This window comes from Camelus dromedarius, chromosome 10, assembly GCF_036321535.1.
Source record: "Camelus dromedarius isolate mCamDro1 chromosome 10, mCamDro1.pat, whole genome shotgun sequence".
Classification (NCBI taxonomy): Eukaryota; Metazoa; Chordata; class Mammalia; order Artiodactyla; family Camelidae; genus Camelus; species Camelus dromedarius.
In genome coordinates this window covers 76773957-76794011 of record NC_087445.1, presented here as the reverse complement: position 1 = coordinate 76794011, position 20055 = coordinate 76773957, and the positions used below count along the sequence as shown (strand labels likewise).

At 59.5% G+C, this 20055-nt stretch overlaps 1 protein-coding gene across 8 annotated transcripts in view; it reads right to left on the bottom strand.

Annotated features, from left to right (window-relative positions):
- Nucleotides 1-17793, bottom strand: part of ADAMTS13 (ADAM metallopeptidase with thrombospondin type 1 motif 13) — a 29171-nt gene extending 11378 nt beyond the window's left edge. For 6 of the 8 annotated variants that reach the window (XM_064490722.1, XM_064490728.1, XM_064490721.1 and 3 more), the window contains exons 1-18: nucleotides 17607-17793; nucleotides 17199-17265; nucleotides 15881-16173; nucleotides 14965-15112; nucleotides 13695-13834; nucleotides 12319-12402; nucleotides 11925-12049; nucleotides 11657-11803; nucleotides 9750-9890; nucleotides 8998-9160; nucleotides 8121-8225; nucleotides 7305-7456; nucleotides 7123-7186; nucleotides 5307-5433; nucleotides 4658-4806; nucleotides 4183-4303; nucleotides 3490-3570; nucleotides 2422-2603 (exon numbers count right to left, since the gene is read on the bottom strand). In XM_064490722.1, coding sequence (XP_064346792.1) covers nucleotides 2422-2603; nucleotides 3490-3570; nucleotides 4183-4303; nucleotides 4658-4806; nucleotides 5307-5433; nucleotides 7123-7186; nucleotides 7305-7456; nucleotides 8121-8225; nucleotides 8998-9160; nucleotides 9750-9890; nucleotides 11657-11803; nucleotides 11925-12049; nucleotides 12319-12402; nucleotides 13695-13834; nucleotides 14965-15112; nucleotides 15881-16173; nucleotides 17199-17265; nucleotides 17607-17708 — 2391 coding nt within the window. In that variant the 5' untranslated portion in view covers nucleotides 17709-17793. Of the gene's footprint in view, nucleotides 1-2421; nucleotides 2604-3489; nucleotides 3571-4182; nucleotides 4304-4657; nucleotides 4807-5306; nucleotides 5434-7122; nucleotides 7187-7304; nucleotides 7457-8120; nucleotides 8226-8997; nucleotides 9161-9749; nucleotides 9891-11656; nucleotides 11826-11924; nucleotides 12050-12318; nucleotides 12403-13694; nucleotides 13835-14689; nucleotides 14744-14964; nucleotides 15113-15880; nucleotides 16174-17198; nucleotides 17266-17606 lie in introns of those variants that run through there. The other 2 variants (XM_064490724.1, XM_064490727.1) reach the window with 2 other exon arrangements.
- Nucleotides 17794-20055: the final 2262 nt, after the last annotated feature.

The following is a 20055-nucleotide window of genomic DNA, read 5'->3' as shown; positions in this document are numbered from 1 at the left end:
GGGGATTATGGGAGCACAGACCAGGGTCCCTGGGTGGACCAGGGTGGGCAGGTCAGGAAGGAGCTTCGGCGGGGAAGAGTGGAGGTGAGTGAAGGGGCTGCCAGCAGAGGGGAGCCCAGAACAGCCAGGCTTCTGCCGCAGGTGATGAGGCCCACGGGTGGGCAGGACGGGGCTGGATCAGAGGCCTGGTAGCCATCTGTCAGCCTGGGCTTGACCCTGAGGGCACAGAGAATTAAGAAGGGGTGTTCAGCAGGAAGCCTGGGCCTGTCCATGCTTCAGGAGGGTCACTGGGTCCTGTTGAGGTGGGAAGCCCCATGAAAAAGACGGGCAGGACCCCCGGGCAGGGCTACTACTCTCCTGTCAGCACCATACGGTTCCCTGGCCCAGTGGCATCATCTCATTTTTTCCCTCTGAAACGGCTTGCTTCTAGGAAAGCAGAACTTACCCCTAAGAGGCTAGGCTCCCTGAGCTAACTCCTGATTGGTCCATTTGTAGCACCTCATTTGAATGGAGCTCACTCCTGATTGGTCCATTTCTACAAAGCTCATTCCTAAATAGTCAACTTTGTTACACCTTATTTGCATATGATGTTGCAAAGGGTAGACTAGCAGCCTATAAAGGCCTGTGTAAACCCACAGACGCGGTCCAGTGCTTAGAGTGTTAACTCCTCTGGGCCTGCTGGCGTAATAAACCTGAGTTCTCCAACCCTCCGAGTGCTGCTGGGTCTCTCGCCCGGCTCCAGGTTGCTGTGACACTGAGCTGTGACACTGAGCTGTGACACACTTTGCTGCAACAGTATGAGGGGCCAGCTTGGAGGGCAGAGGCCAGGAGGAGGCACCTAAAGTCCCAGCAGCTGTCCCCTCGATACCTCATCTGGCTGCCCATCATGGTCCTTTGTTAAAATGGGATTCTCAGGGCCCCCACCGCCAGAAGTGGCTCTGAGAGAGACCCAGGAAACTGTATTTTTATCCACATGGCAAAGGATGCAGTCAGAACAGCTTGACCACCAGCATTTGGGAGCCACGTTCCCAGGGGTGGGGAGGTGGGGAGGTGGGGAAGGGGTTAACCGCTCACCTGGGGGCTCCCTCTGGCCTGGACATCTGGGTGGGGACCCTGCTGTCTCCCCCAGCTATGGGCACCAAGGGGTGGAGCTGCTAGACCAAAGTCAGGGGCCATCAAGACTTGGACCCCCAACTCCCCGCAAAGGTTCTCAAGAGCTAGTTCAACCTACTATCGGTCCACCCCTCCAAACACCTTCCTCAGCAAAGCTCACCTGCAGACGAGGTGACAGCGTGCAGGACATGACCAAACACAGCCTGTGTTCCCACTTCCCTCCATCCATCCCAGAGAGACAGCGAGAACCAGCGTCCACACAGAGCTGCCTCTGGGCCGGGGCAATGGCCAACACTGCCCAGCACACACCTCAACGCCTCTACCCGCCCGTAAGCCTAGGAGGTGGGACCGCCATCTGACCCCCATTCTGCAGGTGAGCATCTGGGCACCCCAGCCGGAGGAGAGCGGACCATGGGAGAGGGACATTCAGATTCCGGTTTCGGCCCTCACAGTGCCCGTGACTTTGTCCCAGAATTTCCAGTGTCTCATTCCCACCATGAGGACGGGGCACCCGGGCCCCTGGGCACCTTGAGAGCCGAGAGGCCTGCACTTCCATAGCATGGCCGCCTTCCACAGGCACGTGTGGGGCACCAGACACAAGCTTAATGTGCATTATTTTGGAAAAAACGAATCTTCACAGTAACCTGACATAGGTGAGTTTAGCCTCATATTGCACGTGGGTAAACTGAGGCTCAGAAAAGTGAAGTCTCTCGCCCAAGTTCCTGCAGAGCCAGGATCTGAACTCCAGGCTGCCTGAGGCCCCAGCCTGAGCTCTGGCACCTCGGTCAGCCTGCTTCCAGCTCCTGGGCTCCTCCTGGAGGGATGCCCCCAAGGTGGGTCTCTACTCTGGGCGTCAGGCGAACCAGCCTCCCCACCACCTGACACAGCCTGATCCCCACTCCGCCGCCATGCAGCCCCCGGCACCCTCCCAGGCCCCTGCTGGAAGCCTGCTCTCTTCATAAGGCCAGCAAAGCGCATCCTCCCCCGCCCCAGTCTGCCTGGGCCCCCAGCCTCCTTATCTGGAGGGTCCCCTTCTTTCCTCCCTCCTCATTACCCTTCTTGTGCACGTACTGTTCCCTCCAGACACTCCTCCTGCTCAGCCTGGCAGCGTTCGCTCATCACAGAGCTCGGCAGCAGAGCTCCTGACCCCCCGTGCAGGGCTCCCCTCTTACCCACCCTCAGAACTCCAGGGACTCCCGTGGGCTCTGAGCACAGGGACCTCAGACCCCCCAGTGACTGCAGAGAGAATGAGCAAGTGTGTGCATGAACTGTGGACCAGTGAACCCCGGGGGAGGCCCCGCTGATCACCTGGATCTCCATGTCGTCCCAGGTGGGTCCCCGGATGTGGATCTCCTCCAGGCGGGGCAGCCGGTCCTCAGTCAGGGCCACTTTGTGCTGGACACGGCTGTCCTCCAGGAGGGAGGGGTAGGAGGTGCTGGGAGAGATGCTCCCATTCCCGGCCACAATGTAGCGCCCTCGGAGCCTCACGGCTGTCGGGAGAGAGGCTGTCAGCACCACAGAGGCCACCCTTCCTCCCACGGAAGCAGCCGGCACCACCCCCTCTCACAGCTGAGGTCCTGTTTAAGGAGGAGACAGAGGTGACTTCTGGGCCCACAGGACATTATTTCCACTGCCCCATTTGCCACTCCCGCCCCCGGTCTCCAGCCCTCCCAGGGAGCGGGTGCTCCTGGCGTCCGGGTGGTCTCTGCTGAGATGCACACAGCGTCCGACCCCAGGAGGCCTCCCCACAGCGTGAGTGCGCCTCTGCCCACGGAGGGCCGCGAACCTGCTCCCTCACCAGGTGCGCTCACGCTGAACCCTCGGGGGCTCGAGGACCCCAGGATAAGCACCCTCACCCCAGGTCAAAGGTCAGGCGGGGGCACCCTTGAGTAGTAAAGAGGTTGTCCCTGTCCAGAGACAGGCCCTGTCACACCTGTCAGGAGTGTCTCTTTGGGGTAGAGGCTTTGAGTCACAAAGCGCCAGCCACCTGGAGACAGATCGCCCGGGGGCGACCAGTGATTCCCTCAGTCATGTCTGCACGAGGAGGCCCCCGTGAACCCTGGACACCGAACTCAGAGGCGCTCCCTGGGTCGGCAGCAGCCAGTGCGTGCTGGCCTTAAGGCTGGACACAGAGCCCTCCCTGAATGACTGCCCCCGGCGCCTCTCCCTTTGGCTGGTTTTACTGAGTCTCCGTCCCCTGTAATAAGCCTCAACGTGAGTGTAACAGCTCTCAGAGTTCTGCGAGTCTCCTAGTGAATTATTCAACTGATGGTGCCTCCAAACTTGCAGCTGGCATCAGAAGTGAGGGCATCTTGGGGCTGTGCCTTAACCTTCACAGCCTGGCCAACTCCGACGGGCGTCCTTGGGCCAACTCACCCAGATGTGTAAAGAGAGGCCTCTGGTTTATGATGTGTATGCTGGTCAGGTTGGGGGTGATGGTCAGGAACGTGACGTATTCTAGGAGGAAGCAGAGAGGGCGGGTGGGCTCCAGTCACTGACTTCACAGTCAAAGGGAGAAGACGTCGGCACCAGAAGCTACCAGGCAACGAGGCTGCCTCAGGCATCAGGGAGCCTCCTGTCACAGGGGGCCATCAAAGCCAGGCCTGAGGGCCACCTGTGGGGATGCTGCCCTGGCCAGGAGGAGTGGCTAGACCCAAGGTTCTGGGCGCAGTATGGGCCTGCCAGAGGGAGGCAGGACTCAATTCCTCCACTGAATTTGCAGAAGACTTGACCTCTTTTATAAATAGATCCAGGTCAACGATTTTCCAAGTATAACACCCCTCCTGCGAAGATTCCTTGAGCAGGAGAGGAGAGACCAGCCCACAGCGGACGGCACAATGTCCGTGTGTTTTCTGCATCACCGTTACTGATGCCTCACAGTCCTGGCTGCGGCCTCATCACCAAAATCTGAGCCTTGTGGGGAGGCTGGCAAAGTGGAGGACGGAGGCTGATGCCCACTTAGAGGGTCCAGGGCTGAGCGAACGCGTGCACCCAGCTGCCTAGGCTCTGGGCGGCAGGCTTCTCGGAGTCTGGGGGAGCCCGGCCCCGCACCCCCAGGGAGGCCCCTACCTCTCGCTCTTCCAGCCCTGAAAGAGCCGTTCTGCGGACTACACGTGCTGCTGTCCCCTCCACACACCTGGCACGCGTCTCGCACCTGCCCAGAGTCCATCCTGCCATCACAGCCGAAAGTCTGAGCAAAGCAGGGAGGCAGGTGAGACTCAGAGGGTGTCACTGGAGGGTGCCGGCCCACTGACACCCACAGCTCTGAGCGTCACACAATGGGGGCATTTCTGCAACTTCTGACGCCTGTGTTGGAACAAACCTAAGTGACTTGTCCAAGGTCACAGCAGGGCTCTTTCTGCCCAGCTGACGCTAAGATCAGCCTTGTATCCCGGCATCACCCTGTGCAGGCTCTGCTGAGGCTAATGGAGGCCAACACCCCAGACCGACCCCTTGGAGGCCCCTTTGCACCTTGGCTTCTGATGGGACAGTCCTCTGGGCCACCGTGGCTGGAAGGGCATCTCCACTGCCCACATATGCCTACCCTGCAGCTGCCCGACACACATAGGCTCAGGGTCCCGTCCTCCCGAGGGCTGCTCGGCACACAGCGGGTCCCATCCAGGAAACTGTCCCCACGCCTCACAATGAAGCTCTCGCCAACAGCCCGGCACATGTGTCTGCACAGAGCGTCCCCTGGGAAGGCAGGAGGACCGGGAACCGGATGGGAGTGGGCAGGGGGCGGGGAGGCCGGTGACCCCGCGAAGCACGATGCAAGCGGACCCTCACCCCCGTCGGCACCACCAGGTTCCCCCTTTGAGTTGGGGGCAAGGATTCCGTCTTCTACCCATCTGGCCTCCTGAGGCAGTAATCGTATCACGATGTAATAAATGCTCTTGAATTACGGGCCAGGGAGCACGCTCAGGGCTTCCCCTGCTTCGCCTCACTGACTCCCTCCAGCAACCCTAGCAGGGAGATACCCCCCTTATCTCCATTTTACAGGTGGGGAAATGGACTCAGAGATGACCAGTCGTTGCCAGGCAATGTAGCAAGCAGCCGAGCCAGGATGGCACGCGCGGTGTGTCTACACAGAGCCTGCTCTCAGCAGCATCAGAGTGATGGTGGGCCGGGCCGCGGTGGCTCTGCCCACCCCAGGGCGTCGGGTCTGGCCCCGCCAGGCACCCTCCAGGCCCCACCTTGACTGTACTGCACAGCGGCGCCCCAGCGGTAGAAGGAGGGGCTGCCCGGGGAGAGGTAGAGCGGCTTCCCGTCGGTCTGTGAGCACTGCTCGGACATGAACTCCAGCTGGGTCGTCTCGCAAGCCTGGAGCGGGGAGGAGGCAGAGGATGGACACGAGAAGGGCCAGGGCCAGGACCCGGGGTGGGGGGCTCAGGCAGGGGGCCCTTGTGCCTGGGACGCAGCAAAGACCCCTGCTGCGCGCAGGTCAAGCTGTCGGCGTGAGCTCAGCTTCTGGCTGCACCTCAGTTCCCTGCTCTGAGGGGGGTGTGTGTCGAGAGCCTTTCTCTGCTGATGGGAGAGTTCCACGGGGACTTGTAAGGACGCAGGGCAGGGCAGAGCCTACCCTCCATGACACAGGAGAGTGGAGCAAAGAGCCCGCTGGTGGGAGGCTTGAACCTCAGCAGACGGGGCTGATGACATTTAGTCCCCACGTCTGCACCTCTAGAGGCAGGTAATTGGGAAAGTGTTAGGAGTTAAGAGCAAAGGGGCTTCTGCACAAGACCTGCAGTGCCAACCAAGGCCAAGGCATCCTGGGTTTTGCACTGGGGTCTGAGGAGAAGAATCAGAGCAGCCCTGCTGAGCAGGTGCCGGACCACGGCTGCCCCCAGCGGGCCTGCCCTCCCCCCTCCCAGGCAAAGACTCCATCCTCGGTCTGGGGACGCCTTGGGTGTCCCCCTGCAGAAAGCAGGGAGGGAGGGTCTCGTCATGTGCAAATCTTAACTCAGTGCCAGAGGAATCATTCCACCCCTTCACACCCACTGGACGGCCGTGTGGAAAACAGGGAAGCACCGGAGAGGATGCGGAGAGATGAGAACCCCGCAAATCGCCGGTGGGAATGCCAAGTAGCTCAGAGGCTGTGGGAAATGGCCTGGAGGTTCCTCCAGGAGCTGAACATAGAATTACCACGCGATCCAGCAATTCACTTTAGCTGTGCATCATCCAAGACTAGTACTCAAAAAGCTAGTACTCTAAAAAAACCCCACGTACACACATATTCTTAGCAGCACTATTCACAACAACCAAAGATGGACACGGCCCAGATGAACGGGTGTACGGACAACGGATGGATGGGTGAACAAAATGCGGTCCATCCACACGATGCAATAGTATTCAGCCGTGAAGAGGCGTGGAGTTCTGACACACAGGACATGGCTAAACCTTGAAACCGTCATGCTGAGGGAAAGAAGCCGGACACCAAAAGCCACAGCGCATGATTCCCCTTATACCAGATGTCCAGAGTAGATCAACCCAGAGACAGAAGGTGGGTTGGCGGTGGGCAGGAACTGGGGGGAGGGGGAACAGCGGTGACTGCTTAGTGGGTCCTGGGTGCTACTTTGGGGGGATGGAAATGGTGTGGGACTAGATCGAGGTAGGGGTTGTGGAATATTGTGAATGTGCTAAATGCCCCTGAACTGCACAACCTAAGATGTGAAATTCTCCTCGATTTGTAACAGAAGCACCCGTGCTCTCGCGGTGGTGCCCTGTGCTGCCGGGGAAGAGGGGTGTTTTCCCCGCAGAGACGCACAGCCCGCTCTCCCACTCGGCGCCCTGGAGGACATCCCGGGAGGGAGGGGCTCACTGGGGTGGCCGCACTCAGGACACCTGGGGTCCTGGTGTCTGCACTGCGGTCCCAGCATAGGTATTAACAGCGCAACTTTCATGCTCAGAAACGCCCTGTGTGAATGCACATTACAGCCACCCTGGTCCTTGGGCCCTTCCAGGCCCGGTGCTGCCCACCTGACCCCCTCGCCCTGCCCAGGGAAGCCGGCCTACCTGAGTGTTGCACATCTCGGCCTGGAGGTCCGCACCTATGCACGCACGCCCCCCAAAGGCAGGCCTGAAAATGCGCGCAAGACACAGGGGTGAGAGGTGACCCATCTCCTCACCACCACCCCCACCAGGGAATGTGGAGCAGGCCCCCTCCGACCAGAGAACAGTGCCCCTCTGGGTAGTACCTGGGGTTGTCGCACTGCCGCCTCCTGGTGACCACCCCTCCGCCGCAGGAGCGGGAGCAGGGACTGGCGGGACCCCAGCTAGACCAGTGCCCGTGCACTGCCCCGATGGGGGCCAGCTCCGCCAGGGAGCGGCAGTGACCCTTGGAGCACCACTGCAAGAGAAGGACACACCGTGTCCTGCACCCAGGCCACCCCACAGCCAGGGCACCCCACACTCAAGTCGCCTCACGTCCACAGACAGCCCACACCTGGGGCACCCCCAAGACCACATACACATATGTGCCCCCAACCCTGCTTGGGAGCCCATGCTAAACAGAAGAAGGCCGACCACCAGCCCACAGGCCACAAGAGGGAGTCTGACCAGGGGGTCGGGGGGTTGGGGGAGGAACTGCGCCTTCTCTGTGAGGTGGGCGACAGCACAGGCCCCACCTCCAGGCCTGGAGGGGAAATGAGACACCGCGTCTGGGAGAGTTCCAGGAACATCTGCTCTCTCTTGGAACAGCGAGGAGGTCAAGAGTGGGGCCTGGGATCCCCCCCACCTCCCTCCCCCTGCAGAGTCAGGAGCAAGCCTTTGGACTGTTACTGTTGGTCTTGTGAACTAGAACACCCAGCGTCCTGTAGAGGGCGGGGCGAGGCGCCAGGCGCACGCGGGGCTCCTTGCTGCAGCTCTCCTGGCCCCCTGCCCTGGCTCACCAAGGTCCTCCTGTTTCTCCCCCAGGATGAAGGCTGCCAGGCTGCAGGTCTGTGTGAGCGTGCACACACATGCACACACACACGCACACACACACGGTCACACGCTCCTTCACTCCCGCTGACCTTCCCCACACCACACTCTGTCCCATCCAGGAGCGGAATGAGGAGGCGGCTACAGCTGCTCTGGTCCAGGGGGTCTGTGTGGCAAGAGAGAGCCTGGCACATGTCCTAAGAGGGGGAGAGATGGCCAGTTCAGGGGTCACCAGGGCCTGCTGGGTGAGTGTCCAGCCTTAACTGTCCCTCCCAGACCGCAGGACACAGTGACACTGCCGGCACACAGCTCGGTGGGCACAGGGCCTGGGGAGGGTGGTCGTGGCTCACTTTCCAACAGGAACAGGGACAGTGGCCAGGGCCCACAAAAATGTTTTCATTTCTTTTAAAATCAGAAGAAAAAAACGATCTTTTAGATCAAAGAAAATGTTCTAATATATAATAGTAATGTATGCGTATTTATAACAACACACAGGAAAGTATCTATTTCATAAAAATACTGAGATACAATTCCCAGTATGTTGCATGCAGGCAGGAGCGCACCAAGGCAAAACTGCCTCAAAGTTCTGTGAAGCCCTGGGAGTCTGTGTCTGGGGTGCCCCCCCCCCAGCTCACACTCCTGCTGTAGGGCTCAGCTCCGAGGCCACTTCTTCCAGGAAGCCCTCCAGCTCCCATTGGGTTGGAAGCACTTGGTCACTGCCTATTTAGGAGCAAGGTCCGTGGGCTCAGGGATGGTACCAGGGCCGGCTCTACATAATTTGTGGCACCAAGTCAAAAGGGAAATGTAGGAGACCTTGTTCAAAAATTGAGAATTTTGAGAGGCACCTGACAACCTGGCCTAGTGGGCGCTCACAGTACACAGCGGGGCATGAGCGTGGCGGTGGGGGCGTGAGGGAGTCTCTGGTGCAGATGGGGAGTGGCAGTGCGCACCATCCACGGGGGGACTCACAAGGTGCTCCCTGGTGAAGGTGCAGGCGACCGCCATAGGGCCAAAGGCTATGCGGCACTGCTCGTCCGCATCGTGGTAGAGGCCGGGGTGCACCTCTGGAGGGCGCCCCGCGGGTCCGGACTGCGAACCCGGCGGGTCCCACATGCAGCGCGCCCGTCCTGCGCTGCGACAAGGACGCGTCTCAGGCCCGGAATGGACACCAGTGGCGTCGGGGTGGAGGAGTTGGCGCGGGACGTGAGGGTGATTGGAGGGGCGGCTTGGGTGGGCGGGGAAGGGAGTTCTCAGCCCTTGCGCCCCACTGAGCTGATCCTAGGCTAAGACCGGGCTCAAGCCTAGGGGAGGGGGTCAGGTAGAGAGGTGAACGCAGGGGGTGGGGGAGAGTGATGAAATGGGTCTGAAGAGGGATGGGAGTGGACAGGGGAGAACTGGGATGGGATGGGATGGGATGGGATGGGATGGGAAGAATTAGGCAAGTGGCGCGGGGGCGGAATGGGCAGGAGGGAGGGAGCGATGCGGGGAGAATGAAGAGGTAGATGCAGGGAGGTAATGGTGGGGCTGGGGGGTCGGGGCCGAGCCCATGTAAAGGTGGGCGCGGGGACGCGATGGGAGCGGTCACAGGGTTGCGTGGCGACGGGGCAGATGGAAGAGTGGAATGCAGGGGTGGGAAGTAGGGGTGCGCGCGAAGTGGAGATGAGATGGGGGCGTAGGGAGGCGTCGGGCGTAGGGAGGCGTGGGGCGAGGGGTGCGGCTACCTGACCAGGCGCAGCAGCTGCCGGCGGCTGCAGGGGGACCACGCCAGGCCCCCGGGGGCGGGCGCCGCGCCGTCGGACGCCATCACGTGGCCGCTGGGCCCGCAGCCGCTGCCGGGCGCGCCGTCGTGCTCCAGGCCGAAGCTGCGGGGGCGCGGCGCTGAGGGAGGCGGTGGCAGGGTCCCCTCGCGCAGGGCCTGGCCGCCGGTCGGGCCGCAGCGCGGGAGTGTGCGGACCCAGGTCGCCCCCCCCGCCCCCAGCCCGGCCACCAGTAACCTGGCGGCGGAGCCGCGCCTGTTTCCCGCCCGTGGGAGGGCTGGGCCGGGCAGGCCAGACGGCTCTCGCTCCTTTTGACTAATACGTTATCTATAGACTTCAAAAATGTGCCAGCCAAACTCATGCATGGGGATTTGGGCTTTCTTGACCCTGGGGTGGCCCAGTATGAAAATCCACCCACTGAATGTGTATTGCCGTTAGAAAGGATGGGGACTTCGGGCCAATGTTTCTGCTTATTGTCTTCAAACACTTTTTTTTTTTCTCTCTCTCCAAACAAGTTAGATGGGGGAACTGTGATGGGTAGCCGTGGTGGAGAAATGAAGCCGATGGGAAGGGGTGAATGTAGAAGTGGGCTTCCGTGGGGATAGCAGCCCCCCAGCCTTGTCCCTGCAGGCGGGGCGGGAACTCCCCAGCACTCCTAGAGGGGCGGAAAGGCCTGGGGGTGGGAGTGAGGGCTGGTGGGCAAGGGAGTTAGACACTCACTTTTGACTTTATGAGTCTCTGGGCTATTTGAATTTTCACAGCAAGCTGGTATTACACTCATAATGAAAAGACTAAAAATCAAAAAGGAAAATGAGGCGGGAAGCCCCATAAAAAGACCAGCGGAACCCCCAGGCAAGGCCACTACTCTCCTGCCAGCACCATCCGGCTTACCGGCCCAGAGGTTCTATCTCACTTTTTGCCTCTGAAACGGCTTACTTACCCCTAAAGTTCTATTGGTTCCCTGAGCTCACTTCTGATTGGTTACTTCTCTCACTCCTGATTGGTCCATTTCTACAAAGCTTGTTCCTAATTAGTCAACTTTTGTTACACCTCATTTGCATATAATGTTGCAAAGTGTAAACTTGCAGCTTATAAAAGCCGATGTAAACCTGCAGATGGGGTCCAGAGGTTGGAGTGTTAACTTTTCTGGGCCCACCGATGTAATAAACTTGAGTTCTCTAACTCTCCAAGTGCTACTTGGTCTCTCTCCCGGATCCAGGTTGCTGTCGCAACTGAGCTGTAACACATTTTTACGCAACAAAAGAAACCCACCACTCTAGTTAAATAACGGATAGGGACAAAGTTTGCCCACAGAATGTATTCTGTTCATACCAGGAAAAGTCTGGAAACAACTTAAAGACCTAACAATAGGGGACACTTGAGTAAATGATGGCACATACAAAAAATTAATATATATTGTAAAAGACCTGGGAGAAATGTTTGGGATATATTGTCACATAAAAAGGCAACTAACCCATGTGTAGCCCAATCCCAATTTTCCAAATAAAAAGCTCTGTATTTCTGTGTAAAGAAAAGATGGATATTATCTCTAAGTGGTGGGATCTGAGATAATGTTTTACAGCCTGCTTTTTGTTTACCTGAATTTCCTACAAAAAAAAATTTTTCTAGCTACTTAGTGTATTTTTCTTATTTTTTTCTGAAAAAAGTTTTTTTTCTTTTAATCATTTGGTAAGGAAGACATACCAGATTTCCCAGCCCTTGCCCCCCACCTTCCCTAGTTCACTGGAGTCAAGAGTACAGGCTCCTTCCAGCAGGCTCCCAGGGGGCCCACTGCCAGCATGACCACCCCTCCTGGGGGCCCAGGTCAGGTCTTTGGCCAGAGCTTGGGGACAGTGGGTGGGGCCTCTTACCTGTGCCCAATCTCATGGGCAATGGTGACCCCCAGGTCGAAGCCAGTATCCTCAGTGATCAGGCAGTTCCAGGAAGAGGAGCAGGCGCCCCCCAGCTGGGTGACCCCCCGAACCTGTCGGTTACCATCAGGCAATTCCAGGTCAAACCTCAGGAAGAGAGAACAGACAGCTGGGTGGTGCTGAAGTGCCAGCCCGCTGCCGGGCCACCTTTGCAGAGCGTTGGAGCAGCGCCCAGGTAGGCTGGCACGCCATCGGGGAGCTTGGCTACCTGGTGATGTAGAGGACCAGGTCAGCATGACTGGGATCCGTGTCATCCTCGGGGTTGATGGTCCTGCTCCACTCACAGACGCTCAGTAGTGATGCGGTGATGTTGGCTGTAATATTCGGAGCATCCTGGGGAGCCAGTAATAGAGCGCAGGTTTAGGAGACCCGCACCAGCCAGGCTGCTGCTGCCCAGTGTTGGCATCTCAGTCCTCACAACAACCCTGTTACTGTCCCATGATACAGATGAGGAGACTGAGGCTCAGCAGAGCTGGAATTCCGGTCCAGGTCTGGCTTGTGGGCAGCCCTGCTGTCACCCCTACTGTTCTATGGGCGTCCGCAGGCAGAGGTTAAAGAAGGCAGAAACAGGTTTTCCAGTGAGCATCCAGCTCAGTGCCTACCTCCGGCTGCGTCAGTATGACCATCTTCACCAGGTGCACTTGGAACTGAGCCCCCAGGGATGGGTCCCTCAGCAGCTCTGACCCCTGTGGAAGGGCAGGCAGGACAGGTGACAAATGTGGGTGGGCCACCACCAGCCTCAGCCGACCTGCATCTGAACGCAGGCTCCCAGCTCCCTACCTATGAGCTCAGGGTACTGCTAACTGACCTCAGGATCCCAGGTGTCTCATCAGTAAGATGGAGAGAAAGCCTTCCATGGGTGTCGGGAGACCTAGGGACAATGCAGCTGGCGCCAGGCGGGCATCCAGTCACGACACCACCCGTTACCGAGACCAGCACCATCTGGGCAGGAGACAGCCTGCAACCTACCACCTGGCCGTCCTCAGTCCCCAGAAAACGTCAAATGACCAGAGGGAGCATGGTTTGATTACCGAATTTCAGCATATTAGAGGTGGGGGTGACCCCCAGAACTTGAAAATAATAGCTTTCAAATGACTTAGAGGGAAAGGACCTACTGTACAGCACGGGGAACTACACTCAATTCCTTGTAATAACATATAATGTAAAAGAATCTGGAAAACTAGAGGGGGGAGCGTACAGCTCAGTGGTAGAGCATGTACTTAGCAGGCACAAGGTCCTGGGTTCAATCCCCAGCACCTCCATTAAGGAAGTAAATAAATAAATCTAATCACCTCTCCCCTCCAAAATAAAAATAATAATAAATTTTTAAAACTTTAAGAATCTGAAAAAATATATACGTGTATATATAACTGAGTCACTTTGCTGTACACCTGAAACTAACATTGTAAATCAACTACACTTCAATAAAAAACAGAATTAAAGAAAAGAAATTAAAAAAAAAAAACCCACACCCTCTGTGCCAGGCCCAGCCTTGGGTGTCTGGAGTCTGTGAATAAAACTGCGCCAAATGTGGGGAAAACAAAAGTCTCAGTGGGAGCATTTTCCATCTGCACGGTTTGCAGGTGGAAACTGAAGCGGGTTTACCCTGGACTTGAGGCAGCTTGTCCAGAAGTCGGGACCACCTAGGAGCGGCAGCCCCACTGGCTGCCAGGGCTGTACCTGCCAAGATGCCCATGGATCGAAGGGACACTGGGGGAGAGGCCAGGCTTGAGTGTCCCCGGGTGAAGGGGTTGTGGGGTGTGCTCCCCAGGGGGGCAGGGGAGGTAAGAGCAGGCTTCACCTCTCCCTGCTCCAGGGCCCTGAGCCCCAAACACGACCCCGGCCTCAGGTTTATACCGAGTTCAGCCCACCCAGTAAGCTGGCCCACTGATGTTTCGTGCAGCGCCAGGCGTGCGACGCTGTGTCCGCTCCCTGGGTCAGCACCGCCCACGAGCCTGCTCCCCATGCGGGCACCCACCATGTTGAGGTTGGTGAGGACGTAGCGCTCTGTGTCCTCCCCGTGAACTGCGTGGACGTCAGGGCCCACGGCCACCAGCAGCTCCAGGTACAGGACACTCTGGGCAGCCCGTCTCCAGAGGCGAGGGGCCAGAGGGTGGCCTGGTGAGGAAGGAGGCAGGGCTGAGAGCGAGGGTCCTAGCAAGCAGGCGGAACGTGGCCAAGGCCACCCGGTCAGCTGCCCTCCCGACCCCACAGCCCCCACCGCCAGGCCTCTCCTGGCCACACGCAGGGCTGGCCCACCTCACCGAGCCCTGGGCTCGGACACACAGTGTTGGGAGCCCCGTGTGGGCCGCTTCCCGTAAGGAGGAGGGAGTCGTGGGCCCGCCCCTCCGCCTCCTCTCGGACAGCACCTGCCTCCCGGCACCCCGGAGACAGGCAGCAGCTCCGCCCGCCCCCCGGAGCTGGCCTCTCGGCGCCCACGGACTTGCCCCCTCAGCCACCCACGAGCTGATCTAGGACATCCTGGCCTCCCGACCACTCAGGAGTAAATTCTCTCAGGGGATGAGGGCCCCAGGCTCTCGCATGTCACTGATGTTGTGACTGTCAGAGCTGACTGCCCGGCCAGCTCACGGGAGAGAGGCGGCTGGGTGTTGGGAGGACGGTCTTCTAGGTGAAGACACTTCATTTCACTGCATGGGCCGAGATCCCACTGCTGACTGGGCATTTTAGGGCAGTGCAAGGCCCGGGGGGAGCTGGCGTGTGCCCTCATGTCCTTCTGATCACCCCAGAGCCCCACCTGGGCACACACTGGAGAACAGGGTCATCCCAAGATGGCAAGAAAAGCCCAGGACACCCCCCTGCAGGCACCTGGACGCAGCTAGGGAAGTGCATGCTCGGGCCCGGGGGGCGGCAGAGCTGTGCCCTGGAGGCGTCGTGTGGGCCTGCAGCGGCCACTCCCCATCTCTGGGCCTCAGGGCTCCCATCTGCAGCACTGGAACTGTCAGTAACGCTGACCTAGGCCCCGAGGCTCCAGGGCGCACATCTGTGAAGTGCTCTGTAAACTGTGACGGGCTGTTCAGAGGTGGGAGGTCTACCTGTCCACCACACAGACAGTCTGGGGCACGGCTGGTGGCCCCGCGAGCCGGCACTCCCCTGCATGCTAAAGAAGGTGGCTTGTGGAGTTGGGGGGCGTTTTGCGCAGCCCCCAGGCATCAGGAGAGCTGGTGCCCCTGGGCCCCTTGAGGCTGTCCCTGCCAGCAGCTCCGCCTTCCCTCTCCCAGGAGCTGTACCTGGAACCACAAGGGCCGGGTGCACCGTGGGGTTGGACCTGTGGATCAGGTGGGGCTGAGCACCGCCCCAGGGTGGCACCAGCTCCCGGTGCTGCCTCTTCAATGGCTGGATGTAGAGCCTGTCTCCACCCACCACGATGTCACCCTCCTGGAAAGGAGAGAGCAGCCTGGTGCACACAGCCCCCGCCCCACCCGCTGCAGGGGGGCCTCTCTAGGCCATCCCAGCACCGGGCATGGACTGGCCCTGAGCCCTCTCCAAGTCCAGGGTCGAGGAGCCCATCTGTGGGGGACGGTGTGGGACCCAAGCCCTCTTGGGCGGTGCTCACTGCCTGTCACCTGCTGCCAGCCCCCACTGCCACATTCCCACTTCCCATCATGCACACAGCCTCCAGGCCCCCGTCTGCAGGGCCTGGTGAAGACCCCGGCAGGCCCCACAGGTGCAGGAAAGGAGGGGTCTTGAGGGACTGGCTAGGCCTGTGCTAAAGAACAGCAGATGGACCCTGAATGGCATCTGTCTTGACCCAGGGCTCAGGGTGGGGGGGGTGTGTAATGACATAAATGGCTCTGGCTCACTGAGTGACCCCCTGTGACAATGTGTGACACCAGTCCTCACAGCTACCCATGAGGCGGGTGCTGTCTTCACCATCTCTTGGTGCCGACGCTGAGGTCCGGCGGAGTGATGGGCCAAGGTCCTTGTACCCAGCTCGGCCACCTGCTAGCTAGGGGCCTGGGGAGACTCAGCTGGCTTTTCTGAGCCTCCCTGGAACAGGCCCCCGAGGGGTCCGACGGCAGGCTAAGAATTACGTGGTGCTGCTCTCTCGTGTGGCTGTGCGGTGGGGGCTGGGGGGGCATGTTTGCACCACGGGGTCCCACCAGCCACAACCTCTCCCCGATGCCAGCCAGGGCGCCCACTCACCACACGGCCCGAGCAGTAGGTGAGCCTGGCTGCTGCGCCCAAGGGCAGCAAGGTGCGGCCTCCCGTGAAGCAGGGGTGGGGGGGGCCCCTGAGCAGCCGGAGGGAGGCGTTCACCACACGCTCGCTGGTGAAGGAGGCAGCGAGGAGGCCCATCCGGGGCCGGAAGGAGAAGGAGAAGAGCTGTCCCAGGGCTGGCAGGGAGCAGCGTGGGGGCCCGCAGGGTGCTCCTCCCTGCCTGTCCCCATCCTCTTCTTCACAGACACAGGTGAGCGGGGCCACGTCAAACTGGGGCACTGCGGGAGACAGGAGACCCCTCACTCACCTGTCAGCCGTCCGGGCCCTCATGCTCTGGGGAGGGGCCCAGAGTTCTTCCCTTTGGAGAGAATCAGTGGGGAGGCGCGCTGGCCTGGAGCCCTGGAGCCCAGGAGCCCAGGAGCCCAGGTTCACATCCCGCTCCTCCAGCTCAGGCAAGGGGCAGCTCGATGCTGCGGGGCCAGGCCAGCCTTGGAACACGTGTCTCATGAGTGAAGCCCTAAGCCCCGGCAGGGGAAGCGGTGCAAGCATGGCCTCAGTGGAAAGCAGGAGCCCGGGACCGGCCCCACCGCCCTGGTCCACCGTCTCCTCACCCCAGTGCAGCCCCCCGGCGGCCATGGGGGCCCCAGGCTGTGGTCTCCTGACCCTCCAGGGAGCTGCAGTATGAGACACTCAAGCTCCCGGCCCCCACACCGCAGTTAATCGCCCCCCGCCCCGGCCCTCCGACCCAGGCCACAGAGAAGTCAGTCACAACTGGACATCGCTAATTTGCCCCACCCTGACCACTAGCCCACTCTGCCCCTGGTGCCCACCAGCTTTTGGATCAAAGTCACCAACAGCCCTACTTGGAAAGGGGGCCAGCACCCCGAGAAGTCCACGGACACAGCCCACGAGCAACGAGTGCGGAAAGGCTGTGGCTGGAGCTTGACCCAGTGTGCGTGTTGCTCCTTGCAGAAGGGATACATGTTTATGTCCACGGCCAGAGACCACAAGAGCTGCTGCCAGTCAGTCAGCCCCGGGGGCCCAGGCATGGAAGGGCCAGCTAATTAGCGGCCATCTCCAGACGCCGAGCAGAACCCCAGGGTCAGAACCCGCGCTCGGCCCAGAACACGCAGACCCGTTTTTATCGACTTGGCAGGAAGTAGTGGAGTTAATTAACAGGGGTGACTGCAGGGGCTCCGACCGCCTCCCAGCCCAGCCACCACAAAGCCGAGACCCCTGACTCAACGGCACCCCCGCAGGCCCTGAGAAACTCCCCAAGCTACGAAGACTCCAGGACTAGTACCTTCGGAGGTAGCGGCAGGGCCAAAGTAAGCCATCACTTCCTCTGGCTCCAAAGCCTGAAGAAATTGCTGTGGAACAGAGAGGATGAATGAGGGGAGGGAGGTGGGAGGGGGCTAGGCACGGAGCAGGCATAGAGGGGAGAGGGAGAGAGAAGGGGCCGCAGGATGGAGAGGCGGATGAGAGCCACTCACCCTGGTGTGGACAGCGTGTGCCCTTCACCAGCCGGACAGACGGTACTGAGAGGCCAACTCCTTCTCCAGGGAGCACACTTCGTCCCCTGAACCTCAAGTTCAGATTCCTCCCACTCTGCCCCCTCTCTAGGGGATCTGCCCTCGGCACCCAGTAGAGCTGTGACTAATTCCCAGTGCTCAGGCTCCCCCGGCACCACCGCTCCTCCAGGACCACCCACCTGCTGGAAATCGGAGAGGCCCCAGCAGCCCAGGAGGAAGAGCACAGAAGTGAGAATTCCCTGCGCACATCTCCCCAGGAGGCGAAGCTCACGCGTCCTCATCCTCGGGAAAGCCTGCCGGCCCTCCTGTCGGCCCAGGGAGGAAGAGCCGTGGCGACTGAAGTCTGGGCAGTGTGGAATGAGACAGACCCCGCTGGGTTGGAGGATTAGGCCTTGTTTACTCTTAGGAGCTTCTTCCCAGGGCAGGGGCCGGGGGTGGGGGTGGGGGGCTGGGCTGCCTGCCGGCTCCGCCCTTGCTGGCTGGGCCGGGCCTGACCGGCCCTGCACCTGGGAGCGTGGCTGGGGGGATGGATTCAGTCCTGCGTCCTCCGCGGCTCCCCTTGTCTGAGGCACCTGCATACCTGCTCTCTGCAGACAGCTCTGCCTACCATGACCTGTACCCGCTCTCCTGTCCTCGTTCCCTCCCTCAGCTACTGCCTGGTCTGTGCCTGCAGCCGATGGCCAGCCACAGAGTCAGGCTGGTGGCCCCAGGCTACACTCAACATGCAGTCCACTCCACTTTCTGGAAGGTTCTCCGGCACACTCTCTGGACTCTCCGAAGCACTACCGACACTCCCTCCCATCTCCAGGACGCCTCCTCCAACTTAGCTGATGGCTGACAGAGGATCACCCCTGGTCTCCTGCCTGCCCCGCCCCCCTCTCACCCTCTGCTACCAGGAAGGACACACCTACCCATCCAACTGCGCTGGTCTACTTTCCTGTCAGGCCTCAGTCTGTGGTCTGAGTCCCAGCTCAGCCTGCACGTCCCCTTTATCCTGCCCCGATTAATGTTGCGCATTCCTAACTCTGTCTCTGTGGCTGCTTCCCAGAGACCCCAACTGGCACACTGCCTGCATCCTGGCGGCCTCGTCGCTGGCCTGGGCATCTGGACTGAGCCCCTAACTCCCTGCTCGCTCTCTCACTCCCCGTTCCCATCCCATCTCATAACTCCCCAGCCTCAAAACAATCGATAGCTCCCCCTTTCTCCTTAGAATAAAATGTCCTGAAAAAGGACACTATGAACTCATCTACAAAACAGAAACAAACTTGCAGACATAGTAAACAATCTTATGGTTACTGGGGAAAGGGAGTGGGAAGGAATAAATTTGGGAGTTTGAGATTTACAAATGTTAGCCACTATACATAAAAATACATTTTTTAAAAAGTATAGCAACTGCTGTATAGCACAGGGAACTGTGTTCAATATCTTGTAACAACCTTTAATGAAAAAGAATATGAAAATGAACATATGTATGTATATGCACAACTGGGACATTGTGCCGTACACCAGAGAGTGACACAGCGTTAACTCATGGTAGTTCAATAAAAAAAATAAAATAAAATAATTAAAACATTAAAAAAAAAAAAGTCTTGAGCCTCTGAGGCCCTGTCATCCATGGTCCAGCCCCGGTCCAGCCCCAGTCCGACCCGGCCCGGCCCGGCCCACTTCCTGCATCTCCTGCCCTCCCCTCGGTGCTCACAGACCTTGACCCCTACCAGCCGGCTTTCTGTCCCTCAAACACACCCACTGCTTTGCTATTCCGTCTGCCTGTGGTTCACATTCAAGTTTCACTTCAAATGTCACCTCCCTCATGGTATCATCTAAGTGTACCTGGTGGGACGCATTTAAGAAACAAAAATCGGGACAGCAGTGAAATTTGAATTTTGCAATAAACAATGGATAAATTTTTCCCTTTGGTGTTTAAGTATAACCCAAACATTGCAACTACTATATGGGACATACTTATAGCAAAAATTACTCTTTATCTGAAAGTCCCGTTTCTCTGGGCGTCCCGCATTTTGTTTGGCAGCCTTGCGCCTCCTCAGTGTCCACCACGGCGTCTCATTTTATCATCTTCGTAGTAGTTACTGCTATCCAGATTATGACCTGTATTTCCCTGAAAGCCCCACGCACTCATGGAGGCTGGAGCGGGCGCCTCGCGGGTGGTGTTTATCAGGGTACCGGCAGGGCCAAGCCCGCGGGCCAGCCGTTCATTGCTGTTGCCGCAAAATGAAACACTGCACGGCGCTGTCACAGTCCTCTCCTGCTGTTACTGGATGTCGTTGAAGCGCCTTTGCAGCCCGATAGCTCTGTGCACCCTGGTTCCTCCTTCGCGCCCCTGGGCCTCCGTTCCCCGCTGCGTGGGGAAGAGGGGCCCCCAGAGCCGGGGAGGCTGGGCCGGGGCGCCCGGGACCAGCGCGCCCTCCGGGCCGCGCCGATCGCGCCCGGCCCGGCGGCCCAGCGCCCCCTTGCGGCCGCCCGCGCCCTGCGCTCCGCGCTCCGGCGGCACGGCCGCGGTGCTACAGCGACGGCGGCCCCCCGTGCCCTTCCGGCGCTCGCGTCTCGGCCCCATCTCCGCTCTCGGCGAGATCCCGGGATCCCCCTAGTCCGACCCTAGGTCGCCGACCG